The following is a 21,732-nucleotide window of genomic DNA, read 5'->3' as shown; positions in this document are numbered from 1 at the left end:
GCGGAGTAATTATTCCATCAAGATAAACATTTACATTAATTAAATGACTGTTTGTTTAACTTTTTACAGGCTAATTGTGATTTCTGGCAGCAGACAGAGCAGGCTGCATGTACAGGCACAGCTAATGTCACTGAAATTTAAAACTAAATCGGAGTTGTATTTTAATTGTGAAGTTTTTTGAGTATTCAAGGCTTTAGGGTTCAGAAAATGTCCTTTTCCCGCCCACTGCTCTGTTCTTACTTGTGACAATAAGAACATTTTCAGACTCTGGTAGGGTTAAGGTTAGTGTCACATAAAAATGTCACATACAAAGACATTTTTCAACATAAGAAATACGTAAATAAAAATCAAGTGCTTGCTCTGGTGGTGAAGACAGTTCTGCATTTTTGAACAGGAAGTCAATGGACCTGTTTCTATGGCGTTTTAGATTAATATTGCTGTATTGCTGAAAAATAGTGATCTACACATGCTATGGTTTACTACTAAATACCCAAAAAATCATAACACGTCTTCTTTACTCTTGTAACAAAGGTATGAGAAAAACATCTGATCTGTTTATTTTTTTTTTACTTTTAGTTAAAATCATTTGAACGTAGGTGTCAATAGCAGGGCATAATCTTCTCATAATGTGTTTAAAACTGCATAACTAATACTTCCACGCTTAGATAAGTTAATCCTCACTATTGCACACAAAGTCCTCAGCTAAAACTAATACAAAATGTAAACGTAAGCAAGGGTTGTCACCAAAACAAAAAAAGGCAGCACATTAACCCAGTATTACAAATGTTGCACTGGCTTCCAGTTCCTCACGCAATTAATTTCGAAATGCTCTTACTGGTCCACAAATCACTGAATGATAGAGGTCAAAAGTATCTGACGGACCTGCTGACTCTTTATGAGCCCCGTCGACCCCTGAGGTCAGTGGTGCCTTCAAACCAAACTGGTGAAGCCTCTTTTTCATTTTCTGCCTCCAAGATGTGGAACTCCCTTCTGGGTGTTTTGAAATGAGGCCTTTAAGTCTAAATTAAAAACTCATCTTTTTAGCATTGCCCATGTCTGATTTCTTAATAAATGTGTGTAGTATGTATTCATTGATTTTAAAGTACTCTTTGTATTTACCGCAAATGTGTAAATTGTATGAATTTTTATTTTTTTTCTAATTCTATGTAAAGCACTTTGAGTTGTCTGTGTGGATGAAAAGTGTTCTTTAAATGTAATTGACTTGACTTGCAGTGAGTCATGGCAATAAGCCATGTACAGCAACTTGTGTGACAATTTTGCAAAAATTGTTAATGTTTCAAGTTTTACAAGAGTCAAATCGTGATGTCTAGACAAAGTTTCCCATAAAACAAATATAAAACGGCATTTTTTTTTTGAGCTGCAGGTCGATATCAAAGGTGATGCAAGGAAAGTAAACAGCCGCATCTGCATTTTTATTATATCATATGGTGACAATTTGTAATAATTTGAAACAGAACTCATAGGCAGGTGAATATTTTAGTCATTCCCACACATTACAGCTCTCAAAGCCTCAGAAGGATTCCATATTGTATCACTCCCATCCCACAAATTATATTGAGCCAACTGCACATAAATATTAGTGAGAGATGGATATTGACTTTGTGCTCTAAACAAACATTTTTCAGTATGAAATTTACAGCAGATCTGGATTCTTTCCTTATCAAGAGCCAGCTGAAATAATCTTAAATGTGTCAAAACATAGTAATATCTTTACATCAGTGTGAACTTGAAGGTGTTTGGAACGTAGCAATGAAATGAAATGAGTCTTTGTATGTGGAGAAAAGCACTTTCTCTGACAGTATTATGATTCATCTGCAGAGCACAGGTAACACAAGGGGCAGGGCTGATTCATGTGACATTTACAACTGTGATTTATCAAGCCAGGTGCAAAAGTTAATAACATAAGTCATAAACACATGTTCATCATAATATAAGATGTAAAATGGTTCACACAAGAATGTTGATGTTTTTTTATGTTCTAAGACTTTATTGAGTTGCAATTTGGAAGCGAAAATGTATTCTAATGATTAACATATGACATGAAAAACGCAAAATAAAACTGATAAACACAAAAGCCAGAGGTTGTTTGTAACTAAAAGAAAGCTGCAAGCAGAGCTATGAATATTCTTGTTCATATTGTCTCTTAGAAACAGCCCTTAATATATTTAGTTACATAATTTAATCACACCCATATCATAAAATAAATCTACTACACTTTGAAGCATAACGGTTAAACAAAACAAAAAAGGATGGGAAAATGGAACAATAACTCATAAAAAAGTAGCATTGCACAATTTTAAATGCTGTTAATCTAAAAGTGTCAAAAATTCATGAAATACTGATTCCATGACACATATATATATATATATATATATATATATATATATATATTTAATAGATTTATTGTGAACTTAAACCAGCATCACTGTATTTTGTCTATTTCTTCATTGAAAACAGTTAGTGTTAGGACACAATATACTGTTTGAATAAACAATACTAAACCTGATTTAACAAGTTTTGCCACTTAAAATTATTACTGCTGTCGAGTTCATGGGTGTCGAGTTGGTAGAAAGGTTATTCTGGGGCTTCCGGTATGAAATGTTGGGGAACCTGTGCTCAGATGATTTCTCCTCATCCCTTTACAAAACTCCACAACGATTGAATATGAAGTGCCTGACCTCTTTCGACTCGTGTCCCGCAGGTTTGAGCTGAAGTGAGAAGAGCACGTCCTTCCCCCCGATGAACAGCCTGTCCCGGTACTCGTCCAAAAACACAGAGGACGAAGTGAGCTGGCCTTGATGTCCACTGAAGACCAGAGAACGGTTAGAGGACACCAGATCTGTGGAGACACGAGAGGTGAGGATGGACAAATGACACTGCAAGCGATCATAGCGCTACAACGGGCTGAACGATGTTGGAAATGATTGCGATATGGCATGTATGATATGTTGATGTTACAGCAGTATTTTAATGTACTTTTTGACACCATATTTTCAGTTGTATTTGCCTTAATGTCAAATGCTGTCAAGAAATATAAAAACAAAAAAAACATAAAAAACAAAACTGACAAAACTGAGACTAATTTAGCATTTTCATTTCAAAAACAGTAAATGCATTTGCAATATATTGTGCAGCCCGGGTGCTACCATGGTAACACCTCAACCATCACATGAGTCTTAAAATTGTAAGCGTCCAACTCAATAACAACCTGTAAGTCAGTTTGGTATAACTTCAAATATTATTGTAACTGTTTAGAAGTAATTCTTATTTACAATGTTAATGTGTTTTGTCATCATTTCTCATCAGATGTTGTGAGTTTGATTCTCCCACTTAGTTTAAAGGTGCCATAACATGCTTTTTTTCACTTTTCGTAGTCTATCCTAAGTGTATAATTGATAATAATAAGGGGTGTGCAACACCCTTAACATAATAGTTAAGAAATATCACCCAGACCTTGGACCCCCTCACCAACCCGGAAATGCAAACGGCTTGGTTTGATATTCGCCCCCACCCTTGCGAAAAGTGATCTGGCTCCCCCGCCCAACCCGTGACGTAGTCTCAGAGCGTGTGTGCCCCGCCCACCCGTGACGTAGTCTCAGAGAGAGCGCGTGTGTGCCCCACGGCTGTCTGCTCCGCGCTGCGCCGCTCCTGCTGCGCGAATGAGTGAGAAACGATAGAACTTCAGATCAACACTACTTTGAGCCGAAATAAATCTGTTTATTCTACAGCGTGCGCAGAACAGATATATCTATAGATCTATAGATATATATATATATATATATATATATATATATATATATATATATATATATATATATAAAAGTCTTATGTCCATCGCGCTCTTATTTCCTGGTTTTTCGTATCGGATAGAACTTCTCTCCGTTTATTTTCCCGGTTGCTGCATCAACTGCCACATAAACCTTCACCATTGTGATAATAGTAAAGAGTGCGATATAATTAATGATGTTTTGGGCCTCTTTGAGCCGTGTTTCCTTGTAAATAGAAGCAGAAAAACTCCGGGCTTGTATGGTGAGACACAGCCTGGAGCCAGCGCGGAGCCGGGGGGAAGGGGTCGGGAGGCGGCAGGCGGGAGGGGGAGGGGGGTGGAGAGGGGGGAGAGGGAGGGTGAGGGGGGATGATGACGCGTGCCTGTGGTTATGACGCGGTCTTGTAGACACCGCCCGGCAGTTTGGAGATTCGAGGAAAGGAGATAGTCTGTAATATAGCTAAAAACTGCGGGAATCAATCAAAAAAACACTCTGGGTACATATATGAAGCACAAATAGCAATGTAAGAAGGTTAAAAGCTCTGAAAAGTCAATTTTGCATGTTATGGGACCTTTAACTAAAGGTTTAGTTAAACTTTATTCAATAACTGCTTGTTTTTAATTATCTTATCAATAATTGTCTTATTGATTGTCCAATTTCCAAAAGTAAATTCATAATTCAATACAATGAGTTGTAATACAGTGAAATATACAATCTACAACCAATTGTCAATATCAAACATTTTTGGACAATATTGCAAAAATGGACATTGATTAATTACATGCAGTTACCTGAAATACAATACAAAAAATAACAATAAGTAATAATAATAATAAGTGGTTGAAGGAAGTATCAAAAACACTACAAAGCTTAGATTAATGTATACAATTTAAGAATAAACACAATGAACATATATGGATAAAATGTATGTATTTTAATGTGTATTTTTTAATGTATTTTAATGTAGTTCTGATTCAACTTTTACTTTCTTGAGTGACTCTTTCAAATGTGTAAATAGTTTCATGACGCTTGTGCTGCTACTTTTGCCCACACTCTTGAAATAGCAGGTTTGATCTTAATGGGTTAAATACAGGTGAACAAATCAATCAATGTTGTCACTAGCAGAAGTGAAACTTGGCTCCACAATTTACAGCCTCTGAGCCCTTGATATTTGCTTTTTCAAATATTTTCTTTTTCATACCATTACTATTTTGTAGATTGCAGGTAGTAGATTGAAGTAGTGGCAAATATTTACATTCAGAGACTGTGTGAGAAGCAGAGGCATCTCGGTCTGACTGAACTTGGTTTGACCTCGGCCGCTTCGCCTCCTGCAGAGATTAGAGCCATCGACACTGACTGTGAGGCTTCTGTCGTGAGCTGCATGAGGCGGGGCCCCTCTGGCTCTCTCCCTCTTATTGATCCAGCCTGACTCGGGCCAGGCTCCTGGAGGGTGCACCTGGGTCACCTCGCAGTAGCACTGGATCATTTGTTTTGGGGAAACTGTGCGGTTGATTTGAAGTGCTGTCTTCCTCTAACTTATTGGTTTTGATGTTTTGGATTAAAGCAGTATGTCAGAAGGCACTGGTTGGACTGGGACTCAATGCAGCAATTGTTCATTTGTACTGCGGGTTTTGTTTAAAAAAGTGTACCCTTTTCCATAAAATGTAAAGTTTAGTAGAGTTGATTCACTTCTGTTAAAGCTTTTGTACATATTCAAGTTAGTATTTATATCTTTCTCACTTGTTCCTCGCTCATGTAACCCTTTGGCACATTGCTAGTGTTTGCGTTAATATTTGGGACACGTGCACAGCTTCAGAACAACTATTTTAGATTATCAATACAATATTTGATATTAAAAAGGATGAAAGCGCACAGTGGTCTAATTTTTTCCCACATGCTGTTTTTACAATATATTCTACTAAACAAACTAAATATACCCAAGTTGATGGTACGTTTCACTAATACATGACAGACTTTTTGTTACATTGTGCAAAGAAAATGTACTCACAATAAATACTGAACAATATGTAAAAACCTGTATATGTGCGTATGAAAAAATCAATAAAAAGGGTGATGAAAATTTCCATTGTCTTTATGCTGAAATATTTTGCCCAAATTAAATATTTCTAGTTGCTAGTTTGAGCACAGTAAAATGTGAAACTGAATTAAATATGTGATAAATCAGTGTAATCCCTCATTAGTCCAGGAGTGTTCCATTGGAGAAAATCAATCAGCAGATTTAGAATAAGTCTTAGATGAGAGTTGAAACTTTTTGCTTTTCTAAAAAAAAAAAAAAAAAGTGTCCAGATGACTACAAGTGAACCTTTTTCTACAATTGAATATGTGATGTAATTGATGTAATTCATTAGTTTCCTCTGAATATGTGTGAAAGATGTATTATAAAGGGATGATTATTAGATAATTGCACGTTGCTATTATTACACTGGCTGGTTTCTGGGTCAGGCAGATCTTTTCTTTTTAAATATGACCATATTAGAAATGTAACTAGAGAGCCGGGTTTATTTGTGTGTAATCAGGAGAACAGAGGAGTCTGTGTTGAGACAGGTGGAGACACACTTATGCTGACTAATCAGATCTGGAGAAAGTCTGGACATTCACTGCTCACCAGTCGTCATGTTCTTTCCACAGAATTTACACCAACACTTTTCCTGAAAGCCACATTCATTCACTTGTGTTTTGGGGATAATGGGACCATTTTGGAACTATTTTCATGCATTCATCCTTTATTTCCATATGTTACAATCAGAAACTATGTCAGCACACAACCAGGTTTATTACTTGTGTTGTCACAATACTTAAATTCAAACTCAATTTCAATACAAAGAAAAAGGCTCGATACTCAATACCGATACCACAATGTAGAGCTGGGCCAAAACATGTGGTTTGAGGAAACATGAGGTTGTGTTAAAATGCACTGATTAAAAGTCTGTATAGTTAAGGTTCATGAAATCAACACAGAAATAATTCTTTTAAATTTGGTTTTGTACGACTAAACACAATTAAAAATTGAAAATCGAGATCAATCAATATGTAGGAAAATACAAAACATATATATATTACATGTATATACATATACATATATTTTTAGACACACTTGAACCCGAAATACTTTTTTTCTGTCATCATGTGGGTTTATACTAGTTCTGATAAAGCTCTAAATCAATTTAAATGTGTTAGAGAAAAGTAAAATTTTGTCCTATTTATGTGATTTATTTTGTATCGATGCTTGTTCAAATGTGTATCCAGTTTAGATACTTAATATCAATCAGTGTCTGCTTTTCTATACTTTTGACAACCATATTTCAAAGTCTTCTTGATGTGAATAAATTTCACAAAAGCAAGGTCAAATAAGAGGAATTTAAGGCCTGATTTATTCATTCATTTGAATAGAAATATGTGTAAATGTTTGTGCATGCTTAAAGAGGAATACATGAAAACTACACTAAAAGATAATAACACTAACTAATAATAGTAACAAACAAATTCACACAGTTTTTTCCATATCTTAAATCCATCTTCTTGTTGTTCTGAGTAAACAACATTAACATATGAACCAATTTCAAGTATATCGAGGTAATTAAATACTATATAATAAAACGCAGCTGTATAAATACATCTCCTTGTGTTAGTTAAGGAGAACTTCAATGTCCCTGGAATGTCCTTACAGTAAGATTCCCCAGTGAACCCATTAGCCTAAAATAATGAGGGAAAACTTTCAAACTAATGCAAAAGAAATAACGAGCGACAGAGCAGCAGAGATAAAGGATGGATCTGGACCGAGACGGTAATGGGCAGAGGACGTCACAGACACAAAGCCTCTCGCTGCGACGTCTGACAGACATTGAACCTGGCACATGCTGCACACTGTGATGAGAGAGGCTCCTGCTCTGTCTGTGTTTCATTATTATAGGACGGAGTCGGGACAACATGCTGCGAGTGTTAGCAGTCAGGCAGGATGTGGTTTGATCGCACCGCCCAAAGATACAGACGTTTGTGACTTGTTTGTGACTTAGAAACATTTTATTGATCTATAAGATGAATTACTAGGACACAGTATAGCCGACGCACTGCCATATAACAGCAAATGTACAAAAGATGCGCGTCAAATAAGGAAAGTGAGTAAAACTATGCTGTATACTACTGTGTTAGTGTTCATATTATTTATTCACGTTTGTGCACAACAATAGAACGGAAAGATTAATCACAATCAAATTAAAAAACAAAAAACATGGTTGAAAAGTGGCAATAAGCAAATTGGAATATTATGATTTCCTTTGCAAAAATAAAACAAAATGTCCTGATTCAATCGGGTTTACAAACATGTTCTGAAATAATTAGTTTAAATGTCTTTTCTTTCTTTGAATGCAGCTGACGTGATAAAAAATGCTAAACCAAGTTAAATTGGATATGATTTAAATTAGATTACAAAATAAATCAGATCTAGTTATAAGGTATTAAAGAATATATGTTTTCATCAATTAACATATGATCAGTCAAACGTTTTTACACATACATAAGAATAACAGTTAAGTGCTTTGAATGCCCTGTATGTGTCGTGTGGTTGACACTGACAGCACAACCGCCCACACGTCTTTAACAGCTCTGCATAAGTCCAGCTCTTTCCGCACAGCTCCTTAGCATGAGATGACCTTTGACCTTTGGGCTGGTGATGAAAACCGACAAGAAAGTTATGTGTGACTGAGTGTCTGCTGGAAGGAGCTGAAGGGTTAAGCAAAATCTCAGAGGAGCTGTTTATGGCTTCAACAAAAAGACAAACAGATTGTAGTGTAGGTGCCTCTAAACTGTATTGTCAAACTTAAATACATTTTAATTGTCTCATATTCACACGTTCACTATCAGTCTATATGTCAAAGTATAGACTGCATTTTTTTAATTCAAATGCAGGATATTACTTGCAGACATTGTCACATTTCATTTTGTTGATTTAATAATTGAGTCGTTGAAGATTTTGGCTTGAATGTGCCCTATGTTTAAAGTTTATAATTCCACATCTTACATACAAAATCCCTGCAGTCCAACCCTAACCCTAACCCAAATCCTTTGTTGTAGAGAATACAAATGATGGAAAATTAGGCTTATAAAACAAGATACTATAATATATCGTGTGCTAAATGTAGTCGTCACATTGATTTGAGCTGGCATGTTAGTATTTGGGCCGCTGTGTTTGGTTTAGTTAAACAGTTTCTGCACAAACACGACATTCTTTCACACAAAAACTGGTCCGTTTTAGGCGTTCACATTTCACTTCTGTCTCTGGTAACTCAAACTCAGCTCCACACAAATCCCCCACAAATATTCAGCACGCAAATACCACAACTGTAATAAGACAACTTACAGCATACACTATGTACACACAGAGGAGGGGCATTGACAGATGTGACACTTTTACACCATGACTCACTCATGACCTTCGTATTTCACTTTGCAATAAACAATTAGAAGGACATTATTTGTAAAAGAAATAGTTGGAAGACGAGACAGATACACCTTGGATTATATTAGACCTTTGACATTCTGAACCGTCACTATTTTTAATACTGGTGCTGCAACTGGTTTCAGGAATAAACATAGCCCTTTCGACTAATTTACAATATTATCACAATTAGGAATCGACACCTCGTTTAGACACCCAAGTGTTTACATTTGAAATGTTAAAGTGGGCTGTAAAACTATACAAAAGTTGATCAGAACGACGATGCTGTACGTGTTTGCATGAATTAAGCCACTACCTTTAAAAGTTTAATCTAGTATTTCACGACAGAGCTTCTCTTGACTTCGTAAAACATTTTCTTTCTCCAATTTGACAAATAACTCTTAGTCAAATTCCCCAAGGTCCTGGATGGATGCAGTTTAGGAGTTTAGTAGTTTACTGTAACCAATTTAACCAGTTTAGTGGCTACGTACATCTGGTGACTGTGCGGCAGCAGAAGAAGCGTCATGTGACCAAGTGACTGCTCTGACCTATCAGAGGGCGAGCTGCCAGAGCAGAGCCTGAAGCAGAGTGAGCCCAAACTTAAAAGCTGTTTTTAAGAAAACTGAAGGACTTCTAACTGGAAAAAGTTCATGACAGCTTTAAGCTTCCAATACCCTCTCCAGCTAATTTGACTGTCACAGTAAAGCTAACAAACTTTAGCATGCTAACTGCACACTTCAGCTGCGCAGAGAATAAAACGTTCTTTGATTAAATGCAGAGAAAGCACTGTGGTCTCATTTTGACCCAAATCTGCTTTTACAATATATTTTTACTACGTCCATGAAATAACATGAAAAATAAAATTCAGGTACTGCACCTTTAATCTAAATTAAAAAAATGTTTAAATAACTAGAACATTTTCAGTTTTTTAGGACTTTTTTTTATGTCCCTCCCATCTTTCATCCTGCTCTTCTCATGTCCATATTACTCTCCTCCATGTGGGAATCGTCCACATCTGTCTTCAATGTGTCAGATTTCCCAGCATGCACAGGGCCATAGCTGCTGTACTGCTGCCAAACCATGCGACACGCGATGTCTGCATCTGGTTTCACTGAGGTGTCAAACCTCACTGTTCCAGCCACACCACAGCGAGATGGCCATGTTTACAGGGATCTGCTGGAGTCAGGCCTCATCACAGACACGGCAGACGCTTTGGGAGAGAAACCAGGACCTTCGCTGAGAGATCCTCTGCTTATTTGCATATTTGTGTCACTCTGTCATCGGCCCCATGTCAAGTGTAATTAAACAAAGCTGGCACTGGGACTGTGCTTTCGTCAGTAAAAGCACAACTGACAAGATATGTTACATGAAATGAAAAGTATGATTATTACAAACTGATGATAGATTTGTAAAAAAAAAATAAAGGTGCTGTACCTCTCTTAAAAATGAATATCTCATATGAATTGCTCACTTACCTGATGCATTTTGAGCATAATCTTAAATAATCAGTGGCTAATTTATAAGATGATTTCTCAACTTTCAAAGCAGAGTTTATCTGAGAACAAAAGTTAACAACTTTTGCTGGGAATAACATTTTGTAAAGAGCACAAAATGGACAAATTTTCACCTGAAAAGATGCTTTTACAATATCTATATCTATACTGTGGCAAAACAGATTTCACTCCATTACATGAACAAAATCTTGTACAGTTGTTTTGCTTTGGGAACATAATCTGGTTCTATTCTCTAATCACCAGTAACAGAGTTCCTTATAGGGCTAACTGCATCAGATCCTGACTGTGCACGTCATCTTCTAAAAACAGAGCTTGCCTCAGTGAAACTAATTTCAGCCTTTATTTATGTCATGATTATTGTAAAATGGACATGAAAAATGCCCCGTTTTATCTCATTCCATAAGTAACCCTAGAAGGAAAGACAAGTTTATTTTCCACCGCACTGCACTACTCTACATCTCTACATCTAAAATAACCCATAGCTTTGGGTTTTAAGTGTTCTATTTATATTTTTGACAGTAGAATTCTGTTTTAAACATGAACAAGAACTGAAATATAATAATCGTGAGAATCGTAGTAATGAGTAATTTCAGTTGAATCTTTGTACTTTTTAAATCTGGCTGTTTATGTGGCAAAATCATTCGTTTTTCATTAATTGATTTCAAAAAGCCAGACTTGAACGCTAGACTTGAGGAAAAAAAAGGCCAAGCTTCACTGCACTGCCTTGTTAATCTCTGTGTAAGAACTTTCCTGTACAAATTACACCCAGGCCGTCTGTAATCTGCGCTAAGATCCGTAAGTCTCCCGTGAACACCGGCCCTCACACTTGGGGTGATATGATCTGTTAGTGTTGGCTTACTGCGAGTGAGGGACCCATCTGAAGCCTATTACACCCCTGGGTCTAATACTCACATGCCATCAGGAATCAATAAGTCACGCTTTGTACTGATCCGTCTTCTCAGCCTTCTAAATCCACTGTCAATTTCATCTGAAAATATTTCTCCGTGGCATTTTTGTTTTGTTTGGCTCAGATACACAAATACAGTCTCGAACAAGCAAATATGGCCTCATTACATGCATTAGCAGGGATTCATTACACAGCAGCTGTATATTGTTGAAGAAAGGGCAGTATTTAAGGAATCTGCTGAGTACACAACATGCCGGCCCGCTGCGGTTCTCCCACTCAGCTTCACCCACATAAAAAACAATCTGCTCAGACAATGTATCTAAGGTGCTCTTATATCAAATAGTCTGAACTGTTTTAAAGGGGAAAAATTATACGAATTCAAGTTTTTAACCACAAGTGTTTCCTTATCATTAGTTTCCTCAATTCATTCATGCATGTTTGAATAACCCTGTATTGTCCTGCAACTGAGTACTTTGTTGTGGTTGTTTGAAAAATGTAAGACTGTGAGTGATACATGGCAGAGTCTAAAATGTCACAAAGTCACTGAGCCTATCAGTTCTCTAGTTTAAAAAATAAAAATAAAAAATACAACATGCCTTCTTTAAAATGTACTCTAATGATGAGTATATAGGAATGAAAAAAATGTGTGTTCTGCTTTCTCAAGGAGTGCAGTATTCAATGTCTTAAATATCACTTTACATATTTTTGTTAATTTATTATGTTTTGTTTTTTTTTAAGTTAAGCATAAAATGTCCACACTGAGATAACTCTATAACCTTTTAGCAGCTCTGCATTGTCAAAGCCTCAAACGTACAGTAACTATCCAATGCATTTCTGTCCTATCTTGACATGTCAGACTTGTGAAGACCATGTCCATTTGCAGCTCATACACATCAGTTCTGGTGCAGATATGAGACACAGGCCTGATCCTGTGTGACTAATGAGTGAAGACAGAAGGAAGCCTGGGATTTCCTACAACCTGCCGCTGCCTCTCAATGCCCCACCATCTCACTTCAGGTCACATACTCCTCACATTCTCAACGTATAAGGAAACTCAAGTTAGACAGGCCCTTCTGAATTTGGAATTTGGATCTTTTTATTACATTTCAGTATTATTTGTTTTTTCTAGTCTTTTATGTTTTGATCTCCCTTTATACTTTGATGAATTTACATGAGGGAGGTGGACCGGCTGGTGTCCTGGTGCAGCGATAACAACCTGGAGTTCAACGCCCAGAAGACAGTGGAGATGATCGTGGACTTCAGGAATGTCACAGCCCCCCAGCCCCCTCACAAAGACAGTTCCCCCCCATCACCACTGTGGACTCCTTCTGCTTCCTCTGCACCACCATCACCCCACAGTCAGCTCCCTCATCAAGAAGGCCCAGCAGAGGACGTACTTCCTGAGTGAAGATGATGGTGCAGTTTTACACGGCCATCATTGAGTCCATCCTCACCTCCTCCATCACCGTGTGGTACGCTGGAGCCACAGCCAGGGACAAACAGAGACTACAGCGCATTGTGCTCTCTGCACAATGCACTGTGCAGAAGGTGAGAAGGTGATTGGCTGCGGACTTCCATCTCTGCAGGACTCCGGTACAAGCAGGTCGGATCACTGCTGACTTCTCACCCTGGACTATTTGAGCAGCTCCCCTCAGGCAGGAGGCTTAAATCCATCCGGAGCAGAACCTCCCGCCACAAGAACAGCTTGTTGCCCTCTGCCATTGGACTTATGAACACTAAATACCTATTTAACCTATTTCTGACCAACTGTAACTTTTGTATATATAGTTAGACTAAATCTATTTTTTTCAGATGTTTCTGAGCATGGTTTATTACATGCTCAGATACATCAAGCTAGGATAAATTGAGAAATTGTATAATTATTACTGTCTATAGGAAAAACAATTCAAGTCATGTTTTTACGTCTCAGTGGGAATAAGAGACTGGAACATGAAAATCATAGCTCTGACCACATCCCAGCATGCAGTTGGCTCTCAGTAATGTAACAAGCCGATCCAAGTTCAACACAATTTAGTATGTCTCTATAGTTTATATATGTTTTTATAGTTTATATATAGACAAGGGGTTATTAGACGCTGTAATTTGCGAAAAGCGTTCGAAGTCCTGGAATAATTTGTGAAGTTTTGTTTAGTGAAACTCCAGTTGGCGTCTGTGGCAGGTCATTGGTTACTTTAAATGTCATAGCTTCACATTTGGTTGCAATGGATATAACATTCACGTTACACTTTAATGAGAGATTTTGTGGCCAGTAGTTTCAGTCGGCCGTGTAAGTTTATGATGTACTTTGATTTAACACATTGTAGGCTACCAAAAACGCAGTCTGTTTACAGCTGGAGCAGGACAGGAAAAATAATGGGCTTACAGAGATATTTTTGTGGGGAAAAAAGCAGTTTTTTTTCGTGTGTTATATCTCAAAATGGTGTAGCTTTATAGTACTAGTCATCATCTGGTGATTTAAAGCCATGTAATTTTGTGATCTTTGACTTTTCTGTCATTTTGTGGCTCATCTCCACCAAAAACAACCCTTTCTTATTACATTACATTAGATTTGTAAAATTATTAATAAAGACTTGTACAATAATAGACCACAGGATGGGTCAGATCCCTGAGGGACAGAGCAGTGTTTTCTTAGGGTGTGTTCATGTGTCCAAAGTTTAGATAAATAGTTCTTCTACATTTTCCTGTGTAACTGAGGATCCACTGCTGCGATGAGAATGATCAAATATGGGGTTATTTTTTGGCACAAATTGTATTATATTTCCAAATCAAATATCTGGCTTCTGCATTCATACAACTAGCAATATCCTATGGATGGAGTCATTTGTGATATTCATAAAATGTCAGTGAAAATGTACAATACTAACATTTCAAACAAATAAGGTACCGATATATTAATAAGCACTTATACGGAATTTACTAGTATTTATTACTAGTTTTTTATATAATTTTAAAGCATTTTGTACATGGTTTATTAACACACATATAGTTTTTTGGTTAAATGATTTTTCACATTTATAGAGTAGCTATGTATTACAGCTATCCACAAATGCTCATAATCAAATAACTAGAGCTTATTAAGGCCTTATAGATGGTAATTAAAATACTTTCTTTTCATAATATGTCGGCTTGTACTGTAGTTATGATGGGCCTAAAGAGCAAGATCATTGAAGAACATTTTAGGAAAGGTCTAATTTAGTCCCGTGAACAACCCTATACAACCCTACAACCCTAAATGATGTAGTATACAATAGAAAACTCTATTCAACTGAATTCTTATTGATGCGTTCGTTCAGGTTTGGGACGGCCACAACAGTCATACAACTAAAGAAATGGGAACGCTTGGTAATGGGACTCACTTCTAGATGGATTGAAGATAATACTCTATATATTCACATAATGACCCTTAAAATAAAGTCAATTTGTTGTTTTTTTGCCTATTGACTGAAGAAAATAAAACAACTAACTAAATTGTTCCCTAGTTGCAAAGTTTTAAGGTTCATACACAACATAAAAGGATTAAAATTGATGCTGAGCTCCAGTTCCATCAACCAGTTTGCAGAGATACTTTAGGTAAATGAGCACACTACACAAAGCCCAGTGATGAACAACAGTAGATAGTCCCGGTACGTGCACTTCCCCTTTGCTCCCTTGTCCCAGTGGACTTCCTTTAATCCACATGACAGAGGCTCAAAGCTGCATTGTCTCTACCTCAACGTTCCAAACCTTTCCTCAAAGACACCAGTGTTAGCTTCACCTCTGTCCTCTTTCATCCTTCTGTCTGTCACTCGTTCATTCACTCACTCTCTCAACTCTCCCAAAAAAACTTTTCAAACCTCGTCTCTTCCTTTCTCCCCGCCGCTCCTCATCCCTTTATCTGGACTCGCGGTGGAGCCATGACCTCTGTGGTATTCCTGCTCCAGTCTTTCAGAGGTTTACCATTAGTTTGCTGTTCACAGATATTCATTCACTCCCCCCTTCATTCGGAGTCCATTCATGTCTCTTGCATTCATTGCTTCAGCTTCACATGTTTAAATTCACATGGCTTTTTCAGTTGGCATCACATGTTGGGGCCAGGGCTGTGTCTTTCAGTACAAAGAGGTTTTTTTCAATCTGGTTTATTTAGAAGGAACTGTTTAAAATACCTCGTAATAGTAGACATGTTTAGAGAGTCTCTGTCAGCGTTTTCAAAAGAGTCCAAAAAGATTTCAATCAAGCAGTGCCTTTGTCAACCTTTTTTATATCAATTTTATCAAGTGTTTTAAATGTGGCCCTCAAACTTCTTCCCGGTAAATTGGGCCATATAATGCTGAGAAATATATTTTATCGCAAGTTTAGATTCAGTGAAGGTGTGGTGGCACTTAAAGACCTTAGATAAAAGCAACTGTTTGTGGCCTTCTTCTTTGTCTCTGTTAAAAAGCTGTAAGCCCTGTGTTTTATGGGTTTATGTCTGCTGTTACTTATTTATTTATTGTACAATTTTATTTTATTTTATAGGATTTACTGTTTTTTTTAATTGATTTTCGTATGTCTAGTTTGATTTCTTTTAAATAATATATATGTTTATAAGAATAAATTATATTGCTATTATCCATCCATCCATCCATCCATCTTCTGCCGCTTTATCCGGGGCCGGGTCGCGGGGGCAGCAGTCTGAGCAGGGACTCCCAGACTTCCTTCTCCCCAGACACTTCCTCTAACTCCTCCGGGGGGATCCCGAGGCGTTCCCAGGCCAGCCGAGAGACATAGTCTCTCCAGCGTGTCCTGGGTCTTCCCCGGGGCCTCTTCCCGGTGGGACATGCCTGAAACACCTCCCGAGGGAGGCGCCCAGGAGGCATCCGGAACAGATGCCCGAGCCACCTCAGCTGGCTCCTCTCGACGTGGAGGAGCAGCGGCTCTACTCCGAGCTCCCCCCGTGTGGCCGAGCTCCTCACCTTATCTCTAAGGGAGCGCCCAGCCACCCGGCGGAGGAAACTCATTTCGACCGCTTGTATCCGCGATCTTGTTCTTTCGGTCACTACCCAAAGCTCATGACCATAGGTGAGGGTAGGAACGTAGACCGACCGGTAAATAGAGAGCTTTGCCTTTCGGCTCAGCTCCCTCTTTACCACAACGGTCCGATGCAGCGACTGCATCACTGCAGCCGCTGCACCGATCCGCCTGTCGATCTCACGCTCCATCCTTCCCTCACTCGTGAACAAGACCCCGAGATACTTGAACTCCTCCACTTGGGGCAAGGACACCCCACCCACCTGGAGAGGGCAAGCCACCTTTTTCCGGTCGAGAACCATGGCCTCGGATTTGGAGGTGCTGATTCTCATCCCAGCCGCTTCACACTCGGCTGCAAACCGTCCCAGTGCATGTTGCAGGTCCGGGTTTGATGGAGCCATCAGGACAACATCGTCTGCAAACAGCAGAGATGAGATCCTGTGGTCCCCAAACCGGACACCCTCCGACCCCTGACTGCGCCTAGAAATTCTGTCCATAAAAATTATGAACAGAACCGGTGACACAGGGCAGCCCTGGCGGAGTCCAACATGCACTGGGAACAGGTCTGACTTACTGCCGGCAATGCGAACACAGCTCCTGCTCCGGTCATACAGGGACCGGACAGCCCTGAGCAAAGGGCCCCGGACCCCGTACTCCCGGAGCACCCCCCAAAGGACACCCCGAGGGACACGGTCAAAAGCCTTCTCCAGATCCACAAAGCACATGTGGACTGGTTGGGCAAACTCCCATGAACCCTCGAGCACCCGATGGAGGGTATAGAGCTGGTCCAGTGTTCCACGACCGGGACGAAAACCACTCTGCTCCTCCTGAATCCGAGGTTCGACTATCGGTCGGATTCTCCTCTCCAGTACCTTGGAATAGACCTTACCTGGGAGGCTGAGGAGTGTGATCCCTCTGTAGTTGGAACACACCCTCCGGTCCCCCTTCTTGAACAGAGGGACCACCACCCCGGTCTGCCAGTCCAGAGGCACGGTCCCCGAACGCCACGCGATGTTGCAGAGACGTGTCAACCAAGACAGTCCTACAACATCCAGATACTTTAGGTACTCAGGGCGGATCTCATCCACCCCCGGAGCCCTGCCACCGAGGAGTTTGCGGACAACCTCAGTGACTTCAGCTTGGGTGATGGATGAGCCAGCCTCCGAGTCCCCGGTCTCTACTTCCTCTTCAGAAGACGTGACTGAGGGATTAAGGAGATCCTCAAAGTATTCCTTCCACCGTCCGACGACATCCCCAGTCGAGGTCAGCAGGCCTCCACCCGCACCGTAAACGGTGTTTGTGAGACACTGCTTCCCCTTTCTGAGGCGCCGGACGGTTTGCCAGAATTTCTTTGGTGCCGACCGATAGTCCTCCTCCATGGCCTCCCCGAACTCCTCCCAGGCCCGGGTTTTTGCCTCTGCGACAGCGCGAGCCGCGGCTCGCTTGGCCTGCCGATACCCGTCGATGACCTCCGGAGACCTACAAGCCAGAGTGGCCTGATAGGCCTCCTTCTTTAGTCTGACGGCATCCCTTACTTCCGGTGTCCACCACCGGGTTCGGGGGTTGCCGCCACGACAGGCACCGGAGACCTTGCGACCACAGCTCCGAGCAGCCGCATCAACAATGGAGGCGGAGAACATGGTCCACTCGGACTCAATGTCCCCAGCCTCCCCCGGGACATGGGAGAAGCTCTCCCGGAGGTGCGAGTTGAATACCCTACTGACAGAGGGCTCCACTAGACGTTCCCAACGGACCCTCACAATGCGCTTGGGTCTGCCAAGTCTGTCCGGCTTCCTCCTCCGCCAGCGGATCCAACTCACCACCAGGTGGTGATCGGTTGACAACTCTGCCCCTCTCTTCACCCGAGTGTCCAAGACACGCGGCCGGAGGTCTGATGACACGACAACTAAGTCGATCATTGACCTCCGGCCTAGGGTGTCCTGGTGCCACGTGCACTGATGGACACCCTTGTGCTTGAACATGGTGTTCGTTATGGACAATCCGTGGCTAGCACAGAAGTCCAATAACTGAACTCGGGTGGGGGACAGGTCTCTCACTGTTGTGGCGGCCTACGGGCCGAACAGCAGTGCAGAGTACCCGGCCTTCTTGGAGTCCTTGGGAGGGGTACTGGACAGTGCACCGACCGGGGACTCCGTTGTTCTACTGGGGGACTTCAACGCCCACGTGGGCAATGACAGTGACAGCTGGAGAGGGGTGATCGGGAAGAACGGCTTCCCCGATCTGAACCCGAGCGGTGTATATATATATTGCTATTATGTGCAGCATTTTGGAAACTATCTTGAATATAAAATATGCTACAAATAGAGTTGGACTGAAATAAAACAAAAGAGATCATTAGTGTTAAAATCTCTATTGGCTTATTGGCAAAGTAACATGTTGTCTTGAAACCATAATGTCCCATTATAGCAAATGTATAACACGTCTACTTTCAATAATTATTTGACCAAGACCATCTTCAAAAGTTAGATTTAGAAGATATCTTTCCCTAGGATTGACCAATAAGCATTTAGATACAATACTGCAAAACAGCAAAATCATTTAACCCAGACATGTCCAAACTATGTCACACGTTTATCAAATCTAGCAACATAAATCCAATAGGAAACATTTCAGTGTGTACAATTGAAGCTTTAAGATCTTGTGACTAACTTGTGCTAAATGAACCTATATGAATGATTCTATTATCTACTGACCACCTGCTAAGCACTCAAACTCAACCGGTCCTCTCTTTTTCAGAGTTTTCCGTGCAGCACCTTAAATATAGTATACCTGTAATTCAGGCAGAGGTCCTTCACCCAATAAACACTTGATCGGTAAATATAGTTTCAAAACAAGTCTGTCAGAAGGTCCTTGCCAGTCACATCCTAGTCTTTATCTCGAGCTCTTGGTGCTGTGTGATTGATGTCTCTGTTTGCACATACCCTTTTATGTCTCTTATCACACGTCCAGGACACACTTCCACTTATCACCACACATCCATCTGCCTCTGCTCTGAAGTCTACTCAGGTTTATCTGAAACATTTCCATCTCTCACACCTCGCTCTGCTCTCCTCACTAATCCGACCTGTCTCCTGTGCAATCCTCTTATCTGGTGGCCACATAACGACATGATGTTGTTGACACTGGACCAATCATTCGAATCCACACAGATGTCTGCTCCTGATAACGCCACATCAAGGATTTTATTTTGTAGAAGCTCTTGACTTCAGGTAAATGGTTCAATGAAAATAGTTTTGAAGTTATTTCCCTACGAGGACAATAAAGTGTACATTATTTATAACTTATATCAGTGTAACCTATTGTGGTATTTTGCAGATGTATGCGGTGTACACAGGAGACATAATAGTCACATACTCTAGCTCTCTTATTCCTGATTTGGACAGTTCCATTGTCTGCCTTTCCAATGTTGACATATCACATAGATTATTACATTTTCTGCTCTGCACTCTAAAGCTGGATTACCTGGTTTTCAAATGGTGGACGAACGAAGTAGGTAATTAACATCTTACTTGTTAGCTCTAACAAACGCTTTGGCACATTCATATTTCGACCAGTAGCACAGGTTCAGAGCAGGTTATTCAGACTGAGAAATAAAGCAACAGTGGACCACCCTTTCACAGCCAATTAGCTCTCACTCCAAAGTGTCAAAATGGCTCTTTCTTGTCGTTGTTGTTGCTTTTAATGGCAGCCAACTGCAAAAGGTGCATTTACCGCCATCTACTTTATTCTATAGACTTTATTCTTTAGACTTTCCCTGCATCTCAGGGCTCTTTCTTACAAGTCTGCAAGAAAGAGCCCTGAGATACAAGTCTGCAATAGATCAAATGTTTTATATTTGAATTTATATTTGATTAAGACAGCCTGTAGTTGTTTGATTTTTGTTGCAAACAACATGTACTACTTTTTTTTAGCTTCAAGTACCAATATAATATAATGAAAAAACTAAAAAACTACAAATCCAGTTAGTCTTAACCATTACTCACCCACTGGCATCCCATTTGCAATACAATTTAAATTTGGCTTGCCCAGTACAGCCACCTGTGCCATAAAGTGACAACACTTCCTCAAATGATCCTGTCTAAAATATACAGCAGTACATCTTATATTACTGTCAGATATTTAAAGCCAATAAAACTACACTTCGCCTCATTTATTCTTCGCAAAAACCATTTACCAGCCACAGTAACTCAACAATAGCTCTGATTGTACTTTATACAGCTTTTGAACATTTATTTCTCTTTCTCACAGTGAACTCTTGGACGTCTCATAAACAGTAAAGAGCCGGGCATTGGGGCTGAAGCGGCAGTTCACGGGCAATGCACCTTCTACCAATGGAGAGATTGAAACACATGTCAACCATTACTAAAACTGTAAAATCTGTCAGACGTCTTTTCAATTCTCCGACTTGAAGCTCACAGAGAACAAGAGCACGGGACGTGCCAACTGGCCCGTATTTAAACCTTTACTTTTCTCCTGTTGGTTTCCTTACAGAATTTCCCAAATGCTGGAATTTAAATCAGGTGTTTAAAGTTTTGGTTGAAAAAATAACATTTGCATTGCTTGTATGTAGCCCATAGAAGAGGGGGATGAATGGAAATTGATCAGTGAGTGGTATGGGCTTGTCACAATAATTGCTATATCCACATATTGTTCAATAAATTAGAGAAGGAACAATATTTTTAGGTGTCAGTTTTTATTGCGGGTACCTTTTTGTTACACAATAGTGATGATTTAATTATTTATTTATACGATAAGAGCTGTAGAGAGTCAAATAAGTAACTTTCACTATTATTAATACAAATTAAGGTGCATAAATGTTTTGTTCTGCTTTTTTTTTTTTTTTAAACAAGTCAGTGTAATTCCTCATTTGTCCAAGAGTTTTCCATTGCAGAAAAAAGGTGTGTCAAGATGACTGAATATGACTGAATATTTTTCTACAATGCTTTTTATTTAATTACCGGTAAGCATAAGTTTTCCCTATATTTAGAAAAGGGTTAACCGGGATTAGCAGGAGTCAAGACTATTGTGTCAGTAGGATGA

At 39.7% G+C, this 21,732-nt stretch overlaps 1 protein-coding gene across 1 annotated transcript in view; it reads right to left on the bottom strand.

Annotated features, from left to right (window-relative positions):
- Positions 1 to 21,732, bottom strand: part of sema3bl (sema domain, immunoglobulin domain (Ig), short basic domain, secreted, (semaphorin) 3bl) — a 69,119-nt gene that overhangs the window by 40,943 nt on the left and 6,444 nt on the right. The window contains exon 2 of the mRNA XM_072449639.1: positions 2,700 to 2,860. Coding sequence (XP_072305740.1) covers positions 2,700 to 2,860 — 161 coding nt within the window. The remainder of the gene's footprint in view (positions 1 to 2,699; positions 2,861 to 21,732) is intronic.

Source organism: Eucyclogobius newberryi, unplaced genomic scaffold (assembly GCF_026437365.1).
Source record: "Eucyclogobius newberryi isolate DKJ021-1_F unplaced genomic scaffold, fEucNew1.0.hap1 SCAF_17, whole genome shotgun sequence".
NCBI classification, from domain to species: Eukaryota; Metazoa; Chordata; class Actinopteri; order Gobiiformes; family Gobiidae; genus Eucyclogobius; species Eucyclogobius newberryi.
This window is presented reverse-complemented; position numbering and strand designations above follow the sequence as displayed.